At 41.2% G+C, this 26,837-nt stretch overlaps 1 protein-coding gene across 2 annotated transcripts; it reads right to left on the bottom strand.

The window, feature by feature from the left end:
* On the bottom strand, nt 1-25,299 carry UBXN2B (UBX domain protein 2B). Of its 2 annotated transcripts, XM_090040027.1 has the most exons (9): nt 25,111-25,294; nt 23,174-23,277; nt 20,935-21,006; nt 18,166-18,331; nt 16,930-17,016; nt 11,289-11,398; nt 8,178-8,315; nt 3,009-3,170; nt 7-1,816 (listed from the first exon to the last, which is right to left on the bottom strand). In XM_090040027.1, exons 1-9 carry the CDS (start codon nt 25,210-25,212, stop codon nt 1,654-1,656), a joined length of 1,104 nt encoding a protein of 367 aa, XP_089896153.1. In that variant the 5' UTR covers nt 25,213-25,294; the 3' UTR covers nt 7-1,653. The 2 variants fall into 2 exon arrangements, with proteins under 2 accessions (XP_089896154.1, XP_089896153.1); XM_090040028.1 differs by lacking the exon at nt 3,009-3,170 and having other exon boundaries at nt 1-1,816; nt 25,111-25,299.
* Nucleotides 25,300-26,837: the final 1,538 nt, after the last annotated feature.

Below are 26,837 nucleotides of genomic sequence, written 5' to 3'. Positions count from 1 at the left end.
AGCTTTAGTATTTATCAAATACACATTTTAAATATTATTTTCTCCTGGATTACCAGTGTATGGCCGTCAGGATGCACAATGATTGATTTGTCACAATAAAAAGCTGGCTGTGACCCTTTTAGCTTAAAACATGTTCTTTATTAACACACAAGATGGACTATGATTATTTGTACCATGCAGATATTTATTTTACAAAACATCTACTTGACCTCAAATAGGACTGCATTTTGAATATTATGTATAGTTGAAAATGTCAACTTTTCTGAGGTAAGAATTTTAATTGAATTATACTGATCAAGAGTAAGCATGGCAAAAAAACCTGATGCTTTCAGGAATGAGAAGACTTCATACATACTGATATGTGAGATACCTCCCTAGCCCACTTAAGTTTGATCCTCCCTTTTGATACAAAGCCACAAATATTAAATTGGCATACTATGAAAGCACAGTAGTCTACTTCCCAAGGGGGAAAAAAAGGATTTTTACTGGCATACACATGCAGGATGGAGCTTTATGAAAATATATATTTTCAGATACACAGGGTTTAATTCTAAAGCTTCCAGTGAGAATAACAAAAGTTGAACAGCAGTATTACAAAACCGTAATGCTATTTTGGCCAAAACTTCAAAGATGACCTGATGTCCAGTTCAAGCAATTACGTATCTATGGGTTCGCATGTAAGTGATTGCATAAACAAATCTTTTGTTTGTACACAAAAATAAGCATTTGTGTACATATCTAATCTTTTGTATGTAGAAACATACATCTGTACAGAAGTAACTTGCATATCCAAGTTTAAATGTGACCATAAGGCTAATTCTTTTGAAAAATTAGAACCCAGTAGTTTTACCATTCCTATCTCTCATAGTATTTCATACTTTTTCATCTGCTTTTAGGTGATAAACCATACTTAACTCCTTTTAAACACAAGAAGTACAACTGGAATAAGTTAAAACAATATCTATATATATTCAGCAATAACTGAGGTTTGCATTGTGTGTTACCAATTCATTCACATCAGCAAGGACATTATACAGAAAATACATTTTAGGATATTTTATGCAATTAATCATATCACACCACTGAACCACCACAAAGAAAATATTTTAAAATCATATTATGACACAAAACATCTCTTAGCCTACAAATAGACATTTTAAAATCAATATGGTAAGGAAGGTAAACATCTCTCAACCTACTGGTTAAGTTCTTGAATGGCTGTTCGTCAATGCAGCATAAAATGTTTCCTCAGTGCAAGTCTTACTAAGTGTGTGAAAAAAGACACTGCCCCCCTCAAAAAAACTGCACCTTCCCCTACAAAAATCCAAGAATAAAGTGATATCTGAGTTTCTCAAGTAGTTTATTAGTTCTTGCCGTGTTTTTGAATATATCAACTGAAGATAGCCAAGTTTAAAATTGTAAAAATTCTGATAAGATTTTTTTGTGGGGGGGGGCGGGGAAATCACTCTAAAATCAAATTTAGATACACTAGAGCTGGAAGACAGAACAGCAGTGAAAACGCATCTGATCTGTGCAAGTGAAAGAAAACGTTGACTTGATATGTTCTCTCTTTTTTCTTTTGCTGTAAACTTCCTTGTATGAAACCATGGCATGTTATGCATTCCCAAAAATGCTCTTTTGATAGTTGCAGGATTACTTTAGTTGTTGAAGAATCACAGTGTTAAGTATATCTGCTTCTTGCAGTGTCAGACTTTCATCTGTTAGCTCTTTATTTGGAAATGTAGTGACAAGAACAAAGTCAGCCGTTGTAAATTCAGGGCGAGACTGGATAATAAAATCACGAATATCCTTAATTCTGTTGAAAGAACAGAACAATAGAGTATGAGTGAAAAATCTTTATGATGTTCAAATTCTGCAAGAATCATATGTGCATGTTGGTTTTAAATTCTTCAGAAGACTAGGAGGATAATTTAGGGTTTCTTGGCTTCCTTAATACAAGGATTGAAAAAAAATATGAGGCGGCCTGTAGCTGGTATACTTATATAGCAGGAATAAAGGTTACAAAAAGAAACACACTAAGCTCACTTTATTTTTCACTGTTAATTTCTTCATTCAACAGTCTTACTTACAGAGTAGTTCAGTCAATGGTTGAGTTTGCATGATTAGACAGACATTCAAATACCGAGCCATTGAAGAACAGAGGTTAGTGCTGAGGTTGTGCAGCCAAGGAGAACCTGTGCACACATCTCAGCATGCTCTGCAGACTCCCTTAGTCTGCCCAGAGACAAAATGGCAACAATACACAGGGCAGCCACAATATTTCTCAGGGGGGAGGAAACAGAAGCAAAGCACCCTAGGATGCTGGAGGACTGTGCTCTGGCTACCAACATCACAAACTTAACCAGCTCTTAAGCAGCAGTGGGAGGAAAAGAAAGTCTGTATTATTTAGATCTTCTAAAATAAAGACAGTACTGCAAATTTGTACATTAATGGCATAGCTCAAGTGGTCTTAGATGACCTCTCAAATTCTCACCTACACATAGGACAGCAAATACAAACATAACTCTGGGGAGTTGTGCAGACTCCATTGTTTTGGGGCAGATAAATAACTGTCTGACACAACCTCTATCAATGGCTTAAACCAGTTTGTAGTCTACTGAGACATCTAACAGAATAAGAATTTTAAGTAAACACTAAATATCTGCCTATATTTAGGAGAGGATCAATCAGCAGAAAAGCTCTGCATCCAGCCTAATACCCAACCTGAAGGAATTACAGACTGATAGTTACCAAGCAGTATGAATTACTTGTAATAAGTTTTTTAATGTCTGTATTTTTTATTATGATTACTTCCAAAAAGGTCCTTTTGCCTTATGATGCCTCTTCCTTTAACATTTATGATTATATAACATCCTTACACATTTTACCTTAGTTACTATCATTTTTGCCTTTTTATATCCTACTTACATTTTTAATTTATTTTCTATTATAGTAAACACAATCTTACAGAAAAAGTGTGATTAATTACACCCATGCCATTAGTTTACCTGTGTGTCTGATTGAACCTTTGAATCAAACGGCTTCCATCTGCTAACCTAATTTGTATTTTAGTTGTTGGCACGGTGTCATTGATCAGAACAGCAGCATTAAGTATAGACTTCATCTCTTCTTCTGGGGAAGAAGGTGTACTGACTATTTCAGGCGTAAGGCTGAGATTGAAAACAGACGTTACTGAAAGAACATGTATTTGTTATATTTACACACACACACGTTGCATATGTTAATATTCAAGACTAAAACAACATATGCTTGATTTTAAATTTTTATCTTTAGTGTCACATTTGGAGATAACATAAATGATTATCCACCATACACATTGGCAAATTGGACCCAACCACTATAACATACGATTTTATGCATCTTCCTAGTGCTATATAGTTATATACATAACATGTTTAGGTTTTGAATTTGGCAGTGATATTATCTCAGAAGATGGGGCAGAAAACACTGAAAATGGATTCAGCAACCACTTGTACACATGGTGATGGTTCAGTACTCCCTAAATTGAAACGGTGGGTTTTAATTGACGCAATTAAAAACCCACCAATTAAAAACCCACTGTTTTTTTTTTTAGATTCATAGATTCATAGATGTTAGGGTCGGAAGGGACCTCAATAGATCATCGAGTCCGACCTCCTGCATAGGTAGGAAAGAGTGCTGGGTTCAGATGACCCCAGCCAGAGGCCTACTTAACCTCCTCTTGAAGATCCACAGGGTAGAGGAGAGCACTACCTCCCTTGGGATCCCATTCCAGAGTTTTAATCTAGGACTTCCATCACTGTTATGCAACAGTGACGGCCCATCAGTTCACCCCCTTGACCTTTTCTTGCCCCAGAAATCTTCAAGGAATTCATTGACTGGTGGTGTCCAATACTGACAAAAATTTTTTACATAATTATTTTAGAAGGCATTCATCCAAAGAATTAGAATGAAAATATACTAGTCCCAATTTTTTAAAATGGTGATAAGACATCCTTTATCATATTTCCCCATTAGTATATTCCTGCCAAAATACCTGGAAGATACTTAATTTTTCATCTTCAGGCAATGGATTTCTGAATTTAATGTTTTGGGAGAAGAGCTGGTTGGCTTTAGAGAAGCCTATTCCTTCATGAACCATTGCCTGGTGTTGCACTATTTAGCATCTAAAAAGGTAAAAAGACATCATCTGTACATAGCCTTCATGAGAATGCTAGAAAATAACCATTAATAAGAATCAAGGGAGGTCTACCATCAAATTTTAATGAGTACTGCTAGTAGATGGCTAGAGTGTATTTTAAATTCTTCTCTTTAGGATCTAGATACATAGATGCAGGTTCAGAAGGAACTTTGTAGATCTTCTAGTCTGACCCCCTGCTGTGGGCAGGAGAGAAAACTGGGCTCAGATGACCGCAGCAAGGTAAACATCGAGCCTCCTCTTAAAGATCCCCAGGGTAGGAGCCATCACCACTTCCCTTGGAAGTTGGTTCCAGAGCCTAGCCACCCTGACTGTGAAGTAGTGCCTTCTAATGTCTAGTCTAAACCTATTCTCTAGCAACTTACGGCCGTTATTCCTCGTTACTCCGGGAGGCGCTTGGGGGAACAAGGTCTCTCCCAAACCCTGCTGGTCCCCTCAGTAAGTTTATAGATGGCCACCAGGTCCCCCCTCAGTCTTCTCTTGTGAAGGCTGAACAGGTTAAGGTCCCACAGCTTCTCCTCATAGGGTCTGCCTTGCTGTCCCCAGATCATATGAGTGGCCCTCCTTTGGACCCTCTCAATGCTGTCCACATCCCTCCTGAAGTGCGGCACCCAGAATTGGATGCAGTACTCCAACTGCAGCCTAACCAGTGTCATATAGAGGGAGAGGATCACCTCCTTGGCCCTGCTTGTGATGCATCTGTGGATGCAGGACAAGGTATGGTTAAGCCCTACTGACCGTGTTCTCGCATTGTCAGCCCATGTTCATCTTGGAGTCAATAATGACTCCAAGATCTCTTTCTGCCACCGTGATTTTGAGAAGGGAGTTCCCCAGCCTATAGGTATGCTGCTGGTTGCTACTGCCCAAGTGTAGCATCCTGCACTTGTCAATATTGAATCCCATCCTATTTTCATTTGCCCACCCCTGTAACCTGTCCAGGTCCTGCTGTAATCTGTCCTTCCCCTCTAGCGTGCCCACCTCACCCCAAATCTTGGTGTTGTCTGTGAATTTAAACAGGCTGCTCTTCATCCCATCATCCAAGTCGCTAATAAAGAAACTGAATAGTGCAGGCCCAAGGACCGAGCCCTGGGGGACCCGACGGCCCACTTCCCTCCAGGTCGAAAATGACCCATCCACCACCACTCTCTGAGTGCGACCCCTCAGCCAACCTGCAATCCATCTGACTGTGTAGGCATCAATGCCGTAATCACTTAGCTTTTTAATGAGAATGAGGTGGGAGACAGTGTCAAAGGCCTTCCTGACAACCAGAAAGGCTACATCCACTGTGACACCTGCATCCAGTGATTTTGTGACCTGATCATAGAAGGCAATCAGGTTAGTCTGACGGGACCTGCCTCTAATGAAACCATGCTGGTTGTCCTTGAGCATCATCCCTGCTGCTGGCTCATCACAGATGTGCTCCTTGATAATCTTCTCAAAGAGCTTTCCCAGGATTGAAGTAAGACTAATGGGCCTATAGTTGCCCAGGTCCTCCCTCCTCCCTTTTTTAAAGATGGGGACCACAGTGGCCCTCTTCCAGTCCTCCGGCACCTGGTTTATACCTTCAGTCCACAGGCATGTGTGTAAGATGATTATCAGTGGCAACTGAGGCCTTCAACTGTCATTATATTCCCTACTCTAGAGAGGTAGGGTATCTTTAATTATTATACCATTATACCAAGCTCTCAAGAGAACTTTTGATTCCACAGACTGATTAAAATTATGTAAGAAACTGGCAATAACAGCAATGGATAAAGCTCTCTTACAATGAATCATTAATTACTATTCAAAAACAGCATCTAGGGTGTCTTATGGGATTGGTGGTGCCTTGTCCAATAGTTTTCCAATGAAGACATGGATACAAAAAGGATGCTTGCTTGCCTCACCACTTTTAAATTTATTCTTGATCTAAAACAGTTGCTAACAGGGAATCAATTCCACATATCCATTAGTCTGGATGACCATAACCCTCTCTTACTTTATGGAGATGACACATTAATAATGTCACTATCCCAAACAGACCTCCAAACACCGTTAGACACTCTTCACCAATATTTTACCTCAAATATCTTGGAAATCAACACAGTGAAAAACAAGGCATTTGTTCTTGGGAATGAAAGTTGGAAAATATTTTGATTTTTACAGAAGATAAAACCAGAGATTAAAATGCCTTGGGACCTACTTTTGCATAAATAAGATCTGGAATGAACACACTGAAAATGTAAAGACTAGAGAAAACAAGACTTGGGAGGAATTTTATCTTTTTACAACAAGATGGGCAGAAGAGGGGTTCTGGAAGCACTCAAGCTCTATAATCTAAGGTGAAGTCCATTTTACTGTACAGAACACAACTCTGGGGTACTGACCCTATGGTCCACCAAAAAACTGAAAAGGTTTCTAATTATTTCTTTAGTTACAGCTTTTATCTGTAACTAATTCTGTGATGGGGGAACTCATGTGCTCAAAAAACAGACTGATAAATGTAAACACTTTAGCTTGATTAAGAAGTCTAAACTGCCGAATGAAAACTAGATCTTTTAAATGTACCAGATACCCTCAGAAGTACATTTTTTATCCTCTCCTTTGCCAAATAACCCGTTTGGATGGTTAAATGACATCTAGATTGTCCTCCAGACAAACGGCTTGGGAAGTGTATTGAGAGACACTGAACCACTATTTAAAACAAGCATGCAAATGGATATGCTGGCAGTGAGACTGCCTTGAACTTCCCCTTTAAGGTTAATGAAACACTGCTTTAACCTAGAACTTAATTGTCTGTGGTGCAACACCACAAACAATGTAAGGCCATTAGTAGATTGAGATGTACTCTAATGAGATCTGCATCTCCTATGGGCAGATGCTCTTTTGGGAAGAATAAGATGGATAACTTAAATCATTATTTGTGGTCTTGTCTGTTTTTTGAAGAAATAAGATGAAAATGGATCGCTCTATTAATGGTGAATTTTAAATACTAAGCTAATGAAGAAAAAAATCTGGCTTCTTTCTAATACTTTGAAGCCTGTTCCATACTCCTTCTGTGTATTTGCATTATTTTCACAAAGAATGAGGACCAAAATGAAACCGAATTTTCATCTGTTGCTTTACTGTCCATTGCTTCATATAATCTTTGCTTTTATATCATCATACACTATACTCTGTTTTAATTTTATGTTAACTGGTAGAATGAATAACCTTATTGTATGCTTTTAGCCACAATCATAAATTATACATACATTGTTATTTTATTAGATATCATTGTTATTGCTTTGCTCATTTTTTTGTATTTTTTGGTGAACACTCTCAATAAACTACTATTACTAATTCCTTTTCTGATTAAGGATACTATTTGCCACTCATATAGCTGGGCTGTTACCTATAAATAAGTGTTACTTGTTCAGTCATGATAATACAACCCTCTTTCTGCTGACATTTCAGTTAACACACACTTTAGTTGTTATCATTCAGATATTTCACTAGCAACTTAAGCAAGTATCAGACTATGGAATGTTCATACCTAAAAAAGTGAAAAGGAAAGGCTTAGGAAACTAGTGATGGCATATTTCCATTTATACACAAAATGAAATACAGACCAAGTATTGACAGTCATAAGGGACCTTGTATAAAAGGAACTGGCAGTCTTAATCTAGCCCCTACAAAGTTTGTGCCTTTCTTTAAAGCAAAACACAGTCTCAGCTTGACAAGAAACTCATGATCATTAACATTTTATGTACAGCCCTTTCAGATTTAATTGTGGTTCTTCTCAGTCAGGGCTGAGACATATTGGAAGGTTAGCTTACTATTTCATTGCTTTTGTTAGTTGTTGAACAGGCTTTTCCACAAGTCATTGCTACTTTGATTAAAATTAACACCATGGAAAACCTTCTAGAAAATGTCTTTTTAGGCTATTCTCACTCCTTCCTTACTCTTTTACTGAAATAAGTACTTACGTACATGACAGAATAAAACAACAGTATTTTACCTTCCAAGTTTTTGTCCTTCTCCGCTGAAAGCTTTGAATTTCAATCTAGGCTTTACATATTCTTGCTCTTGGTGATCTTCCATATCCAAATTAACTTGGCCACCATGGACCAATCGCTGAAGCTCCACAGGAATCTCTCTTAATTTCAAAAATAAATGGTTCTTAAAGCACACAGCAGAAAGTCCCAATTACAGAATAGTAGGCCACTACAATACTAATCAACAAAAAAAGGATAAGCAATATTTTAATAAGGAGCTGAGATGACTGCCACATTTGTATCAAAGTGTAAAGGAACCCACTTAATGCATATACCTACTTCTTTCAGAAGCCACAGATAAAAATAAGACTTCAGACAAAAAAAAGAATTAATGAGGAGCAGCATTAAGCCATGTGTTGGCATCCTGGGTGCAATAATGAAAATAGTGAATGAAAAAAATACAGATTGACAGTACTTTGACATTCTTGTGTACTATTTGAGAACTTAAAATACAATCAAGGTATGCAGAAATCATATCTAAGAATAATTACTCTAGTTAGGAGGCCAAATTTTTTATATTTTTTCTACTAGTCAAGCACTTTTTGAAATACCTCCAACAGGCTATTTTCCTTGTTTATTACTGTCCTTTAGAGGGATTCTTTCACTTAAACTGGATTAGGTGATAAAAATATTGTATTTGATAAAGATATTACAGTAGCAATCCAGAGACCTCAGTTGATATGACAGTCCTATTACATGAATCTGTGCACACCTATGTACAAAATCCTACCTCAAGGAGTCTATAATCTTAGATGACAATCAATATACAAAGGTGGAGGGGAAAAGATACAGTCAAATATATACCCCTGTGGCTATGCAAATCTTGCACCAGCCACAAAGTTGTTAAAGAACATGCAGGTGTTAATTATGGAGCTGAAGAAAATCTAAAGAAGGGCATTTCGGCCACTGACAGACATGAAAAAAACAAAACCTGGTGCTTTACTGGAAAAGGCAGTGTTTTAGTTCAACCCAGCTCTGCAGTGTCTGTATATGTCGGTCTTTTCAGCAGGGTTTTTGGGCACTTTTATCTAAAGCTGATTGAATCAGCTTTAGATAAAAGTAGCAAAACCCCCTGCTGAAGTGTTCAACCTATACAGAGGATGGGTGAGCCAAGTCCAACTAATGCAATGCCTCTTTTGGACACGCACTGTGCTTGAAGGGGCATGCTGAGCTTAAAAGCACCATTTTTCCCCCATGTCTCTAAGCAGCCTTTAGGCTCAAGAGCTCATCTAACACAGCTCCTAACTACAGTTGGTTCAAGAAAAGATACCACCAAAAGACATCAGCTTTAGGAAAGGACATTGAAACGGGACTAACTTGAGAGAAAGAAAATGGAATACTGAGACCAACTGGGCTGAAGATTCACTTGTTTGCATTTCCTCAGTAGTTTTAAGTAATGGATTTTTTTTTACCATGCAAGGGGACTGAACTCTGTAAGGTGAGTCAATGCTGCATTCCTAGCCTGGCTCATTCCACCTACGTATTCTTAAACTCTTGGAGCATGCATGGAGGATACCTTGGTACAGCTTCACTGAGTTTGGCTCATGTGAATCAGTGTGAATATTCCTGTTCAGGATACCATGTAGATATAACCTAAGGGTCTGTCTGCACTAAGTTCTGAGTGAGACTGACTCACTGCTGATGAATAAGCCTTGCCCAATCACATGCCATGTGTGTGACAGAACATATGCAGTGTAAACAGCTTGGTGTGGCCCTGTGAGTATGTCCTGGAAGCATGAAAAGGTTCTCTGACCCTATCTTGTTTTAATATGGCCCTCCTAAAACAAGGAAAGTAAAGTGTTTACCCTATTACACCGTAGAGATTTCCTTTAATCCAATTGTATGCTGTTCAGCACAAATTCAGCAAGAAAATCAGTGTCCAAAGTCAATAGTTACATGACATCAGTTTACAAAAAACATAAGTACCTCACATTTTGAAAAATATTAGAGATAAGTAAAATGGCTAGAGTTTTCTTTTAAAGAACTAGGCCAAAAAAAATTGAACTACACAAAATTGGTATACATTTTATTTTGTAAGATGTAAAGATATGTACCAGCAGAAGCCACAAGCACAATGCCATGTGGTTATTCCCGCCTGGAACATATTTCTACATGTAAAGTAACCTCCACTGAATAGTATGTAGAGCCATTATTGTGTCAGATAATGTTCACTAACACATAGACTTCTGAACTGTTGCAGGAATTTCTCACTGCTACTCTATCATAATAAATGGAATAGTCCCCCTATGACAGCATTTCCCAAACCTTGTGGGTTTCTGCCCCACTGTAAGAAAGGTGAACACTGTTGAATCCCCTATACTTCAGTTACAACCATTGCTTCATTCACCACTGATACTCTCATGCCCCCTACTTCAGCTGATGCTACTGCTTGCTCTTGACACCATGTACAGTGGCAGCAGCTGTACAGGGAGCACGATAGAAGCAGCAATAGTGACTGAAGTACAAGGGGGTGCAAGTGTGTGTGAAGCAGGAAGTTGACTACCTGTCTCCCCTAGGAACCTTCACTGCCTCCCCTGGGAGCATGCCCCATAATTTAGGAAACTGCTGTATAGAACAGTTCCATACTGTTGATTTACCTCCTTTAAAAACAATGAAGGACACAGAAAATTAAGAAAATGTACAGCATACACCATTATAAATATCAAGTTGTTAATACCTCATGATCCATTTTGAAGAGGTCCCTTTGACAAAATATACTCTATGCATGTGAATTATATTATATCTCTGACGCAACATCAGTCAATCCAATGTCATTTTCCATACCATTATTATTTATTTTAATACTCAATAGTTATCTTCTGAAAGAGGGTTAAAGATCACTAGTCATTTATTTTGTGTTTCCGTAGCGTCTTGATTAAGAAACTGTGACCCTGGGTGGGGTCTGAATCTTGTAGTGACTTGGTTACAGGGCCAAGATAGATCTATAGTGGACACAACCCAGAAGACATAGGGAGACTAAAGCAGAGTGGCCATACAGCCCCAAGGGGCCATATTCTCTCTCTCCCTTCCACTGATAATATACACTTAGAAAAATAACCACTTTTACAACTTACCCCCTTTTAACAGACTCAAGAAACTGAGCATTTGTTGGGTCTGCATAGGATCGCAGCTCTCCATCATCTAAACTGAAACCATTCCTCCAAAGTTTTAGCAATATTTGAACCTATTAAACAAAGACAAATCATAGTAAAGAACTAAATCTGAAACACTGTGTGTATGTAGATCTCTCCCTCTATATATATCTACATATATTACAGAGAGAGAAAGAGATAGGCTAATACACTGACTCTAAAAATGTATTTTGTAGTCAAATATTACAACAGAGGGGCAACAAAATCTCCAAAGGACCACAGAGGTGGTTCCACAGGGTGAGAGGGAGAAGGGAAATGAAAACTACATTCAATTTTCAAAATGGGTCAGTCTCTCTTACTAACATCAGCACTGGGGCTGCAATTGAAATGATAAACTCTGTGGCAACAAGATGTGAGACTGATTGGCACCATCAATATTTACAATAACTCTTGATTCTTTTGTCAATGACAGTTACTAGATAAAACAAACACAGACAGAAAATATATGCTAGACTCGGTGGGTAGTGTTACTGCTTTCAAGATAGTGAATATTGTTCCTAGTGAATTTCAAACAAGAACTCCATAGCTCCTTGGACATTTCATCAATGATCAGAGGGGAAAGCAACAAGGGTGATGTTGTAGTGGGTGTTTGCTATAGACCACCAGACTAGGAGGATGAGGTAGATGAGACTTTTTTTCAGACAACTAGTAGAAGTTTCCAGATCACAGGCCCTGGTTCTCATGGGGGATTTCAATCACCTTGACATCTGCTGGGATGGCAATACAGTAGTGCAGAAGAATTCTAGGAAGTTTTTGGAGAGCGCTGGGACAACTTCCTGGTGCAAGAGAAACTAACTAGGGGCCAAGCTCTTCTTGACCTGCTGCTCACAAACAGGGAAGAATTGCTGTGGGATGTGGAAGTGGATAGCAACTTGGGCAGCAGTAACCACGAGATGATCCTAACAAAAGGAAGAAAGAAGAGCAGCGGAGTATGGCCCCTAAACTTCATAAAAGTAGATTTTGACTCCCTCAGGGACCTGTTGGTCAGGATCCCCTTGGAAACTAGGTTGAGGGGGAAAATGAGTTCAGGTGAGCTGGTTGTATTTTAAAAAAACCTTACTGAGGGAACAAACCATGCCAATGTGCAGGAAGAATTGCAACTGTGGCAAGTGACCAGCTTGGCTTAGCAGAGACTGCTTTGGTGAGCTTAACCACAAAATGGAAGCTTACAGGAAGTGGAAGCTTGGAGAGATGACTGTTGGCTTAGGGAGGAGTATAAGTATTGCTCAGGCATGCAAAGATGGAATCAGGAAGGCCAAAGTGCAATTGGAATTGCAGATAACAAGGGACATGAAGGGTAACAAGAAGTGTTTCTCAAGTATATTAGCAACAAGTGGCTGGTCAGGGAAAGCATGGGTCCCTTACTGAGTGGGGAAGGCAACACAGTGACAGATGAGGAGGAAAAGACTGAAGTACTCAATGCCTTTTTCACCTCAGTCTTCACAGGAAAGGTCAGCTCCCAGACTACTGCATTAGGCAACACAGTTCGGGGAGGTGACCAGCCAACAGTGGTGAAAGAACAGGTTAGGGACTATTTAGAAAAGCTGGATGTGTAGAAGTTCATGGGGCCAGATGCAAACAAATGCATCTGAGGGTGCTTAAGGAGTTGGCTGATGTGATTACAGAGCCGCTGGCTGTTATCTTTGAAAACTTGCAGTGATTGGGGGAGGTCCCAGACAATTGGAAAAGGACAAATATAGTGCCCATCTTTAAGAAAGGGTAGGAGGAGGATCCAAGTAACTACAGATCGATCAGATTCACCACAATCCCCAGAAAAATCATGGAATCCATTTCTGAGCACTCAGAGGAAAAGAAAGTGATCAGGAAAGGTCAGAACAGTCACCAAGGGCAAGTCAAGCCTGGTCAACCTGATTGCCTTCTATGAGATAACTGGCTCTGTGGATGCAGGGAAAACAGTAGACATGATCTACCTTAACTTCAGCAAGTCTTTTGATACCATCTCCCACAGCATTCTTGCAAGCAAGCTGAGGAAGTATGGGTTGGATTAACGAACTACAAGGTGGAAAGGAACCTGGCTGGACTGTCATGCTGAATGGGTAGTAATAAGTGGCTCCATGTATAGCTGGCAGCTGGTATCAAGTAGAATGCCCCAGGGGTCAGTCCTAGAGCCAATTTTGTTCAATACCGTCATCTGGAAGATGGGATGGATTGCACACTCAGCGAATTTGTTGATGACACCAAGATGGGGGAAGTTGTAGATACACTGGAGGATAGGGCTAGGATTCGGAGTGACATAGACAAATTGAAGGATTAAGCTAAAAGAAATCTCATGAGGTTCAATAAGGACAAGTGCAAAGTCCTGCACTTAGGATGGAAGAAACCCATGCATCACTATGGGCTTGGGACCAACTGGCTAAGCAGCAGCTCTGCAGAAAAGGACCTGGGAGATACAGTAGACAATAAGGTGGATATGAGAGTCAGCAGTGTGCTCTTGTTGCCAAGAAGGGTAACAGCGTACTGGGCTGCATTAGTAGGAGTATTGCTAGTACATCTACGGAAGCAGTTATTCCCTTTTCTGCACTGGTGAGGCCACATCTGGAGTACTGTTTCCAGTTTTGGGCCCCCCACTAGAAAAAGGATGTGGACAAGTTAGAGACAGTCCAGCGGAGGAAAATGCAAAGAGTTAGGGCGTGGGTAACATGACTTCTGAGGAGAAGTTGAGGGAACTGGGCTTATTTAGTCTGCAGAGGAGAAGACTGAAGATGAATTTGATAGCAGCCTTCAACTACCTGAAGGGGGCTTACAAAGATGTATCTAGACTGTTCTCAGTGGTGACAGATGACAGAATAAGGAGGAATGGCAAGGGAGATTTAGACTGGATATTAGGGAAACCTCTCACTAGGAGGGTGGGAAAGCACTGAAACAGGTTACCTAAAGAGGTGGTGGAATCTCCATCCTTGGAGATTTTAAAGGCCCCACTAGACAAAGCCCTGGCTGGAATGATCTATTTGCAGATGGTCCTGCTTTGAGCAGGAGGTTGAACTAGATGACCTCCTGAGGTCCCTTCTAATCCTAATTTTCTCTGATTCTATCACTTCAGAGGAGCTATTCTTAAATATGAAGTTGTAGAACAAGCAATCACCCACAGGCAGGACTGTGTTAAATGTGTGCTCAGTAGAGACTCTAGGTTCTTTTTCTAGCTTTTAAAACTCATTAAAAGACACAGGGGTTAACTGCTTTGTTTATCCCTTCAGCTCACCTTTATCTCTCTCAGAAATACCTCTTTGTTTTCTGCCACTTTCCCTATACTTTGTAATTAAATGACTTTATTCCCTTCTGTTTCATAACACTGCAAATCCATTCAAAGCATCTGACAAACTAAGATGTAGTCTACAACAGCTCATGACTCTGTGAATAAGTTAGTATATAATATGCCACCCTGCCCAGCTTTCTGCCTACCTTCAGTCTAACACAGCTAACTACTACTCTCTCTATAATGGAAGAAGGCACATGAAAGTGACATCTTAAAATCTAATTCATACAGAAAAGCAAAAGCTTTCATCAGTATTTGATGCTTATGACTCTCTGAATGAGTTAGTCTCTAAGGTACCACCTTGCCCTGTCTTCGTCCTCACTTTATACTAGCACCACATTCTCTTGAAATGTAACAAAGAAAGAGAAGAAATTCAAAACTCTATGCAGTTTGCAAGCTTAGGAGATGGGAAAAAGTAAAATCATCCCTTGTACAAAAAAGAAAAAGAAAAGGCAAAATTCATTTATTTATAGAGAAAATGAGACAGTATTGGAGCATTCAAGAAGGTAAACTAAGCATATCAGAAGTGGGGAACAGACGAATGAAGATTAGGAACACAGAAGCTGATCTGTGAAGTAATTTGCATAGAGGTAATAACTGAAGTCATGTGAGGCTATCTACAGCTCTGCAGAGGAGGGGACCTAGGCCAAAACTTGAAGGATACCAATAGAAAAAAATATGTTCTAATTTTAATGTAGCTCTACTGATGTCAAAGTGAATTTTACTATTTTTATTGTATTCAGAGCCCTAACAGGTTTCTTCAGTGTCAAAATAGTTTTTAATTTTCTTCTCTCTTCTCTTTTTAGTATTGCTGCTAGAGAAGCACTCCAAGTTTTGTTTTCCATTTTGAGTGGAATGTAATAAGTAATTCTTTTGATTCAGTCACAGTTGTGCAAGGCAACCATAAGGCTTTCACAGCTGAGGCTGAAAATCAACCCTGGTATTGGAACCTTTTATTATTGGTTTTAAGCACTAGTATCGAGGAACCTGTCTTATTCTCATAGTGCAGATCATTTGCAAGTTTGATAGTGAAAGAAAAACTCAGTACACTTGATACAGCAACTGGCATACAATAAACAAATATTATGGATTACAGCTTTTCATTAAATCAATTAATAAAAAATGCCATTTCAGGGAGGCTAAATTATTTGAGATCTTGGGATGAAACTTGGTGGATAATTTCGGCTGAAATTAAATGGACAAAGTATATCAGAATAATTCATTCTGGCACTTTATTTTTGACATACCTCATAAAAATAATAGGAAACAAGGAGTCACATTCACAGAATAGCTGAGAAGAAGGAACTCAAGGCTGGTCTCCCCAGCCTGTATCCAGTTGCCCAGTGATTAGGGCATAGGATACTTGTGTTCAATTTGCAGTTATTCCTAAAGTGTTCTGAACCAAAGTCTCTGACCTCCCAGAAACCAGAGAATGAGTAATACTCTAGTATAGTGGCTAGGATACTTGCTTGGAAGGTGGGGGGAATGGTTCTAATCCCTACTGAGTTAGACAAAGAGTCTATCTGATCTACATGATTTCCCACCTCCCCCAACCTCCTAGTCACTATCTGTCTAACTGTCATCATCTGGCACCACAGGCTATTTAAATATTCCTTGTCAGGTGGGAAAGCATCAGGTGGGTAAGACAGATAGAGAACAATACATGGATGGCTTTATAGCCTGGGGGTAGGACACTATCTTGGAAAGTATTCGATTCCCCATGGACAAAAGAAAGATTAGATCATATATATAGAGGTACATACATACATACATATAGAACATATATATGTATTTTTTCCCCTACCCTAAATTGGGCTTAAACTTATTCCAGCTGAATAGTTATTTTCCAGCAAAACAGGAGCCTTAGCAAGGGTCTTACATGGTTAGTTGGTATTAGACAGTATTTTCCAAGTTTATGAAATGCATTTTTTGTTTCTCATGAAATATAACAGATATAATTACATTTTATGACTTGTTATGATAATTACAGGTTATGACAAAGTACTCACATTAATGCAACCTTTCTTGTGACAAAGCTAGATGTAGTCTGACAACTGCTTTCACCAACAAATCTTTTCTCTACCAACATTTATACACCCCATCATCTACGTATTTTTGTATGTGCGGATGCTTTGACTCAAATAAATTATGCTTAATATGTATGATGTTCTATAACTACTGCTTGTAAACAAAACTAAAGCAACAGTTTGACAACTTGAGGTTCAAACACTGCTAACCAGAGATCTCTGTCTACCTGTAATGTTTTCTTCTATTCAGCTTTTTACTCACATCTTGACCATGTTGATTTTCACCATATATGTATTCAGAATGCTTAAATGATGAGTCACCCAATCTGTATCCGCCACCAGAAAATGACTGTTAAAAGTATTTCAAAGAAAGGGAATTAAAAATATGCAGAACAACCTAAGCAGATACAGAAAACAGTTTATAGAAGTATTTAGTTCTGAGAGCATATAAATTAGAATACATATGTTTCTTTTTCTGTGGTAAAGAAGCAAAAACAACATTCCTTACACCTTTTAATTAGCCAAATAGGCACAGTAATTATAACAAGGCTAAGCTATTTTTGCACTACAAGATGTTAAATAGGGAAAACTGAACATTTTCAGACGTTAATGGTAGAATTCAATTAGTTTGGCAAAAAGACTAATTGATTAGGTTTTTATTAAACTTAATTAAAAATAAATCAACCATAATCCAAGTTCAGGGAAATTAAAACATCTGACAACTAATCTAAAACTGGCTTTACTGGCTTTATAATTATGAGTAATAGATTTAAGTGTATACAAGCCAATAGTGTCTTTATAACATCTTCTGATTTTCATTAAAGATGCACTTTTATTTAATTAATTTTTTTATGATCAGATGCAGTTAATTTAAGGACCTATACATTCTAATATTATAAAAGCCTAAGTCTGTCTGTCCATAATGCTTTATTTGTACTCTGACTGGCTGTCTTGGCAGCCAGAGTGCCCTACACAGATAGAGACAGGCAGTGGAGCATCGCCATGACAGTGGGGACTGAGTGGCTGGAGGGGAAGCGGTGGGGAGCAACCCTGGCTCTGGCCCAAAGTGGCAAGGGGAGGGGCAGTGGGGAATGGCCCCAATCCCGGCTCTACCCTGAAGCAGCGGGGAGGGGGAGGAGGAGGAGAGGGGGGAAAACAGCCTGGCCCTGGTCCTGGCCCTGGCCCAAAGCAGCAGGGTGGAGGTGGGGGGGAACAGCCCCAGCCCAAAGCGGCAGCAGGGAATGGCCCAGGCCCCAGCCCCAGCCCCAAACAGTGGGGGGAGGCAGAGAACGGCTTAGACCCCAGCCCCAGCCCAAAGTGGCAGGGGGGAGAGGGAGAACAGCCCTGGCCCCAGCCTGAGATAGGGGGTGGGGGAAGGGATGCAGGCCTCTGTCCTTACCCGCCCCACCCCCATCATTCTTGATGGGCAATTGGCTAGGAACTATATAAGAAAATTAGTATTATAGTAACACCTCTTCTATTGCTCTTTTATTCTTACCTTGGCTTTATTGAAATCACCTGAGGCTCTTGTGGCTTCATCCAATGGAACTGCCCCATGTTCTTTTGCTTCTTTGAAAAGTTCATTAACAATTTTACCAGGTTTCTTATTATGAGAAGGCCCAGCAATCTGTAGTCCGCCATATTCTGAGTCACCTGAGTAAAATCTTTAAACAGTAACATTAATGAGTGACAACATTTTATATGAGGGAACTCAACTTTTTTAAATTAAAAAAAATTAGTAAATAAATGGAGCCAAATTTGGGTACAAAAGGGTTCCATCGAGTTCTCACTTTTCAGTATTTCTAGGTCACGCTGTTCCAAAGGCATTCCACTAATGGAACACAAATAGATCTCTAATTAGGAAGCAAAGCAATCTGCTTTAGTGAACGAAGCCCTAAAATCATGATGGATTTATGCATCTTCTGTAGATTCTGCATGGAAAGAAAAGTCCTGTGCAAGCACTAAGATTTGTCAGAAAATAGATGGAAACTTATTAGTGCCTTTAGAGCAGGGGAGGGTAATTATTTCAGGTGGAGGGCTGCTTACCCAGTTCTGGCAAGCTATCAAGGGCTGCATGGGTAGCTTCGCCCCTTGACAGGTGCCCTGCCTCCAGTCACCATCTTGGGACCAATGTCTCAGGGTCAGTGCTGGAGGGCAGGGCTGGGGGGCAGAAGGCACAAGAAGGGCATCCTGCCATGTATCCCTGCCCTCATTTTGTTTTGAGAAGGCAGAGGCACCCCCACATAGGCTGTGAGTGGCTGCAGCATGGGGCAGGCCACTTTTCCTGTGATCAGCACCAACTTGTAACCTGCCCCTGCTGCCAGCCTGGGCCCTGTGCCGGCTCCAGCCTCGCTCATCGGGGCTGCACCGTGGTGGCAGCAGCTATGCACCCCTGCTTGTCGCACCGGACAATGTTTGCCATTGCCGTCTCTGGCCTGCCCAGCACACGAGCTCTGGGTGGCCAGCAGCAGCAAACACTGCCTGGCGCGGCGAGCGGGGGGGAGGCCGCAGCTGCTGCCGCCATGCACAGTCTCGACAGCTGAACCCAGAGCCGGTGTGGGGCCCAGACTGGCAGTGGGGCTGGGTTACAAGCTGGTGCTGAGCAGGGGGAAAAGCGGCCCCTTCCCCGCCCCATGCCAGGTGCCCCGTGCTGCAGCCGCCTGCAGCCCCTGTGAGGCTGCTCAGGACAGCCCTGCGCGGGCTGTAAGTGGCTGCAGCAGAGCCACAGGGTGGGCAAGGGGCCACTTTTCCCCATACTTAGCTTTTTCCCTGGCTGCTTCCCTGCCCGCCCCCTCCCCCCAAGGTTCCGGCGCGGTGCAGCCACGTGGTCCCAGGCCAGAAGCCCCTGCTGGAGCTTACGGCTGGGGGTGGTGGGGGGCGAGGCTGGGCGGGCCCTGCTGTTGTGGGAGCCTGCTGGGCTTCCCCTGGGTCCTACTGCCCCTGGTTCCTGACATTTTTTACAGGAAACAAAGACAGAGATATATTCATTTTCTAAATTTTTTAGGGGCCTTGAAGGCTGGATAGAATGGCCTCGTGGGCCGGATCTGGCCTGCAGGCTGTATTTTGCCCACCCCTACTTTAGAGAGTGATTATACAACTGTATAAAGAAAAATCTGCACAGTGCCAGAATTTGGCCCTGTCAGTCTAAGATCCATTTTTCTTGTAATGCTAATAACTACACTGTTAACAAAATATTTATTACAATTAAGTACATTTTGGAATCTACAGTAACTTTACCGAACGCCACTGGGTTAAAAAAAAGAAAATAAACTTCTAGGTTTGCTTTTGTTGGAAGCTCATTTCTAGTTAATGAAAAGACAATCATTTAACATTACTTATTGGCTTAACTATCTGTAATTAAAAGTTGTAAGCCAGTTGGAGAGTAGTATGAAAAGGCTTTAAGTGGTTAAGCCTAAAATGCACTTAAATACTACTGAGATGGATGCTATACAAATTCCTTATATGGATATGACAAACTTCCAGGCTTAGAAGGCTTTGATTCCTGATCCAATAGATTTAGTTTTAAAAAGTTAAAAAAAAAGAAACATTCTTCCTACCCTCCTTGGATTTAATTACTTGAGGGTAGAACAGAAAGTGAATCAATTTAGGGTAAAAAGAGATGGGAGGAGGTGTGGAAATTAATTCACTCCTGTTAGTTATGACAACAAAAATGATTCCACTATTTTAAGACAAATAACTTCAAATAAGGGTGATATAAATAATCCAATTAATTTTAATATTAACTTAGCATGCTGAACACAAAAATACAATTAAGTTATCAGAGGAAAGATTCTCATAATTAAAGATAAAAAGAATACACAGGTAAGAGGTGAAGTGAGAAGGCAAACTATGACAGAAGTTGTGACAGAGAGAGAAACAGATTCATCAAGAAGGATTTGAGTTACAGAGAAACTTGCACTTGTCAAAACAGGAGAACTCAAGAAAGTTAAAGCAAATTAACGAAAGTAATAAAGTCAATGTATTTAAGTTACATAGTGCTTTAACTCTTCTCTTTCCTTGACCCTATGGAAACAATGGTGCCTAAATCAGCCTTATACTGCTGTAGCTAAATTAGCAAAATGTGGCTATGCTACAACAATCTAAAGTTAATACTTTCATTTTCAGTTTCTATTAGAACAGAGCCATTATGAAGAAAGAAAATGTGTGTTGGGAGTGGGGGGGTTGGGGGGATGCATGCATGAAAGAAAAAAACCTTTAAAATTCTTTTCACAACTGTTACAGGTGAATACATTTTTATGCTTCATACCTTTGGTTTTCTTTGTCATCACTCATGCTTCTTTCTGGTTTTCTCAAGCTTCTGAAAGAGTCAATTTTAAGACTGCCAATACATAAAAAATGTAATTATAAACATGATTAGTTGCTGATTAGTGAACAATTCATCCATGGCAACAAATATTTTCCATCTTGTGACTTTCCAGACTTCTGCTTCATGTAAAATAGATTAAATAAATCCTCAGAGCACAACCTGAACACTACAAACATAGCCAGTCTCTACCCAAAAGTACTTAGAAGCAGTAGTTTCCCCTCTGCCCTTCTGTTTACGTATATTCAAAAATATACTTAAAAAGTCAAAATTGTAAAGCCTTATACTGACAATAAAATTCTGATAATGGATTTTCAAATATTTTAATGCAAGTAACTCAGGCACTACATCAGTTTAAAGTCCACAGACCAGGTCTTTCTTTCATGTAAACTACCATAGCTCCAATTGATTTTAGAGGTGAAACTGAGATTCTATATTAGCTGAAAACCTGTTAATTTATATAACAAAGTCCTTTTAGCTTCACAGCTAGAGAAAGCATGGCATACATCCCTTGACCCCAAAGGGCTCATTGCAGGCCATATACAGACCACAGGAACCCTTGTGCGCTGGATCCAGACTTGCCTCCAGTGGCAGGGCAAGTAGTGTCAGGGCGTGACAAGGGTTAATGCAAGCATCATTTGTCCCTTTATTACCAACACACAGGTCCCCACTGGGTTGCTGGAATCTGGCAACATCCCACTTAGGAATTTGCAGACCCTCCAAGAGCCCCACAGTCCAGATAATATGGCTCTGCAGGTGACACCCCTGGACTAAAATATATTTAAAGAAGGAATTCCTTACATTAAAGGGCATCCTTGAAAAGGCATCCTGCCAAGAGATCAGAGTCCCAGTATGTGGTTGCCAATAAAAAGCAGGAGTCTGCCCATATTTACCAAAGTAAGTATTTAAAATACTATTCTAGTTTTTCCTTTGCTTAGAAGTGAGAATTATAATTTAGCAGTATTGACAACTAATGTTTAATAGTAATCTCTATAGATAACTATCCAGCCTGGACAGGTATTCTCAATTAGACAGTTACTCCAGAGCCCAACATTGTGCCAAATTTCATTTTTTTTCCCCAGAGAACCCTGTGGACAAATGGAAGCTATTTTCCAAATGCAAAAACTCTCTGTTGGCATACACCTGTTTTTGTTATTGAGATACACACAGATAGCCTTACTTGAGGTGGTATAATTGAAGAGTTACACAAACCTTATTTTGGTTCTTATCCCATACTAAATCCAGATTAATATATATTTTTAAAGAAAACACAATTTATTTATTAATAAATTAAAATTATATTGCTTTTATTTTTACTTAATTTTAAATGTGGCAGGATTATTTTTGTATTCTAACCACTTCTTTCTAGTTAGAAGCTCTGCTTTGTTCCTCCAGTCACTTCTCAGCATCTGATGAAGTAAGCTGCTACTTATGAAAGCTTATGCATCTCTGATTTAGGTGTAAATCTACCCTGCGTTCTGCCCGATTTCAGACTAAAAAGGCTAAATATCCTTCTCACAGAAAACCTTTGAGAAGGCTGAGAGTTTCTAAATATTCTGTTATGTGAACTCTAAACACTGAAAGTCAAATTCTTGCTGGCTATATGCCCTTAAAAAGCCTCCATCCAAGAAAAAAAAAGGAAGTTATATTCAGTTTCTTCAGACATATAGGGGTTGTCCATCCAGGTTCTTTAGTCTTGATAAGAACCGTAGAGGACATTTGCCAGATGGCAGCTTCTGAGACTTATTTTTGGAAAGGATTCCATGACCAAACTTGCTGCATCTTATATTGATGCAAGCACCATGGTTTCCTAACATAGAAAAGATGTGGATTGTTCCTGGTCCTAAAAAAAGTTCACCAAGAAATTGAGAGAGAGACAGATACTTCTGCACCTAACAGAGTGGTTTGGAATACTTGCAGTTTAAAGAACAGTTGATAAATTATTATGTGCTAAAAGATATTCCTAAGAAGAACTTACATATTCTAGTGATCCACTCTTCATGTCTCTACATAATAATAGCATTTTTAAACAAGCTGTGCTATATAATATTCTACTCTTTCACATCAAATATAAGAAAATTGTGACAACAGCAAGGTTGGTGAACTAAAGCAAATATTTCATATTTCACATGAACAAACACTTGAATAAATAAATAATAACGAAAAGCAAAGTACTTCTTACCTCTGAACAGGTACTATTGGATTATTGACCAGGATAGCTGTTGGTCTGTCAGAATGGGATGATTGACTTTTAACTTCATCCTGATACAATCCTGCCAAGGCCAACTATAAGAAACACCAATGTTTTTTTAGAAAGTCTTTAACGTTAGAAGTGTAAACTGCACAAAGAACACAGGATTAAACATAACTAATACAATGTGTGCACCTCAGTGATATAGGACAACCAACATTAATATGAAAGAAATAAATGATTTGTAAACTGATGTTCTTGATTTTGTGTCTCTGTGCTCCAAAATAAACAAGCTTGCACTTAGTTACACATTAGAAAACACACAAGTCTGAAGTACTTAAAAATGTCAGGACTACCTTGGATTCAGAATGACTTGAGACTTAATACAGAAGCATCAGTTCAGGATTCGTTATTGATACAGGTTACGATAAACAAAGAGGTTTTGTACTCATGCCAAACAAGAGGCCACTTTACTTCTGATAAAGCTCACGAGCAGAATAACTTTGAATTTATTTCTTTAGCTCTTGCATAAAATACTAACAAGGAAACATAGCTCCAAATCAGCAAAGTACTTAATCCTATGTTTAATGCATCTTCAGCACATGATTAAAATCACAGGCCCAAAAAACAAGGCTGCCAATCCCTTTATTGAAGGTTCTCTTCATGAGTAGCCATAGGTGCTGCCTTTTCTCTGACAGATTCAGTTTTAAAAGAATCTGTGGGAGGCATACTAAATATGCCATTTTTGATAGCTCATCTGTTACTGTATTTAACACTATTAATACACTATTAATACTCAGTTTAAAAAAAATATTAAGATTTCGTTTTCCAACACACAGTTCGGTTTTACATTTCTCTAGATACACAAATGGTGCTAAAATGTCATCATGCTCACTGCCGGAGGCCCCGTACAGCGGTAATTCAGGTACTACTCGGTTCACAAAAGCAACCACTGCAATAAGACCACCGTCATCTGCTCTTTACCAGGTGGGGTCCGTGGCACTCGCTGCATTCCAATTATCTCAGCAGTGAGCCAGGCATTTTCCAGGAAAGCAGTGAAGAACTGAAGGCTATTAACAAAGTCACAAATTTGTCACCAGGCCAAGCTCACATTGCATGTGCATGCCACTGAGCTGCACAGGGGGCCAAAGGTTGTCTTCTCTCAGAAGCCAATGAAAAAAACACCTGCTCAAAAAATCCCTGCTGGTATTTAACCAACAAGCTGGTGACACATTGCAAAGAATGCAAACAGAGAATCAGCGTTTGAATTACACTTGAACTTGGGGGGGGGGGGAAAGTGGTGCAAAAAAAAATTGGGCTATCACAATGCCCTAATAAAATCAGAGAGCCCCTGGTTACGATTTTCAAATCTTATAGGAGGGCACTTGTCTCTTACAGGGGGCTCACTTCCCAGCTCTCCTGCAACTTGAACCCTGCATAAAACTACTGGTGCAGAGTTGATTTTCTGCATGGAAGTACTTGTTCCTCCTGCCGGGGAGACCTAGGTCCCTCGCCTCCTCCAAAAGGGAAGCAGAGGCTGTATGCAGGGTCCCCTCAGCCGTGAGAGGCAACCCGAGTCCCCTGTACCCTGGTTCTCACCCAGGGCAGCCTGGAGGTCCTGCCGGGGGTAATGCCGCTGGGCACCCAAAGGTGATACAGGGGATAAACCCAAGCCGAGCTCCTTCCTGTGCCGGGCGGGCCGCTCTGGAGTCACAGCCCACGTGAAAACTGGGAGCCGGCGCTTCCCGCGGGGTCTCGGTTGCAGCCGGAGCCCGGGAAGCGCCGGGCTCGCAACAGGGCTCCGGCAGGGCGCAGCCACAGGGACGCCAGAGACGCGGGGCCGGGCGGGGCGGGGAGGCGGCATCGCTCCCCTCCCGGACGCCGCTGAGGCGCCGTGGCGCGCGTCCCCCCGCCCAGCCCGGGCGCACCTGCAGATCGCGGGCCGTGGGGGGCCGGGGCCGGGGCCGAGGCCCGCGCCCGCTGCTCGAGGCCGCCGCCGCCTCTTCGTCTTGCCGCCCACCGTCCGCCATCTTCCGCCGCTCCCCGGGGGGGGGGGGGCGCACCGCGGAGCACTTCCGGCAGCGGTGGCGACTGCCATGGCAACGGGGGAGCTGGACCAGCGCCGGCTGCTCCCCACCTGTGTGCGGGGCTGCGCCTCCCCCGCGGGGCCTGCGACGGGCGGGGTTCCCGGGCTGCTGGCCTCTCCGGCCGGCTGGGCGGGGTCGCCCCTCTGCGCTCCCCGGCACGGCCAGGGGAGGGGGCGCTGGGGCACCCATGGCTTCCGGCTGGGCTCGGGGCGTGTTCCCACGGAGGTGTCGCCCAGGGCGCCTGCCGCGCAGTATGACACCGGCCAGGTAACGCGGGTCACATACAAACCTGCTACCTTTGAGCCGCTCAACCACTGCCTGACGCTAGTTTCAGGTGTTCAAGGGTTACCGTGTTTGTTTCCAGTTTCAACAAGGGGGAGGAGGAGAAAAGTGAGATGCCGATGCCCCTCACTCCTGACCTGCAGCGCCTTGCCCCTCCTCCCCCCCACACCCCGCCTTCCGCTGCCCTCCCCGCCCCCCTCCGGACCATGCCCTGCCCCCATGCAGCCCTGCACTCCCAAGCCACAGCCCCCCACAGCGCTGCTGGTGCCCCTCACACCTGACCTGCAGGCCCCTGCACCCTCTCAGCCCCGCTGGTGCACTTAGCTGACCTCCTGGTTGCCCTTCAGGGCTAGCCTGGGCTACTGTGGGTTGGGAATGAGGGGCAGCAGTTTAAAAAAATGCCCAGGTCCAAAAAGAGGATATGTCCATGAAAACCCAGATGTATGGTAACCCTAGGTGTGCATGTGCAGACAGTCCAGGTGGTAGGAGCTCCAGGAGCTGCCTGAAATTACCGTGCAACAAGACCTGAAGAATCCATAGTATTAAAAACATTGTGAGCTGCTGTGGTCTGAGTTCTTTGCAACATGAATTGTTCTGTTATTTTCCTGTAGTCACAAATCAAGCAAAAACTAAGAACTGACCTCTTTCAAGGAGTGCCCTTTGTCTATTGAAGGATGCCTTGAATCTAAAAAGGTTGAGAGCCACTGTTCTGGGGGGTGAGCAGGATTAAAGTTTTCCCCCATTGGAAGCAGGGTTTTTTTTCCAGGTTTTATTGGACAAACTGTGTGGCTGGGATAAGGTTAATCAAACTTTTGAATGTAAGACATTTTTCAGTAGGTTACCTTAATTTTCAGGAGTCTTGCATTCAAAAGCTTGCCTAACCTTATTGCAACCATGCAGTTATTCCAATAAAAGATACTGTCCAAGGCATCCGTGTTTTTACATTTTCAGTCAGTAATCATCCAACATTGAAATAGCATTATCAATTATTCCTCAACTGAAACATTAAATGGGTCTTCACCCAGAATTCCCAACTACTACTAGCATTCATCTCAGTGAATGCTGAGCTGAAATACTTTTGTAGCCTGAAACTAGCACTCAGTTGAAAGAGTGAGCTAATATTTCATATCTGCTTCCATTCAAGTGGAACTGCCACTGCTCATTCTGCTGAATCTGTCAGGACCCTATTTATAATGGCTTAATTGTCAGAGATGCCAAAAACTGACATTAACAGTTTTGGGAGTACATATCACCTCCACAAATAGGCCAGTAACACATACACTTAT

The sequence above is a fragment of the Crocodylus siamensis genome, chromosome 3 (assembly GCF_052110815.1).
Source record: "Crocodylus siamensis isolate JL-2025a chromosome 3, ASM5211081v1, whole genome shotgun sequence".
Classification (NCBI taxonomy): domain Eukaryota; kingdom Metazoa; phylum Chordata; order Crocodylia; family Crocodylidae; genus Crocodylus; species Crocodylus siamensis.
Note: the sequence above shows the minus strand (reverse complement) of the source record. Positions and strands in the feature narration are given on the sequence as shown.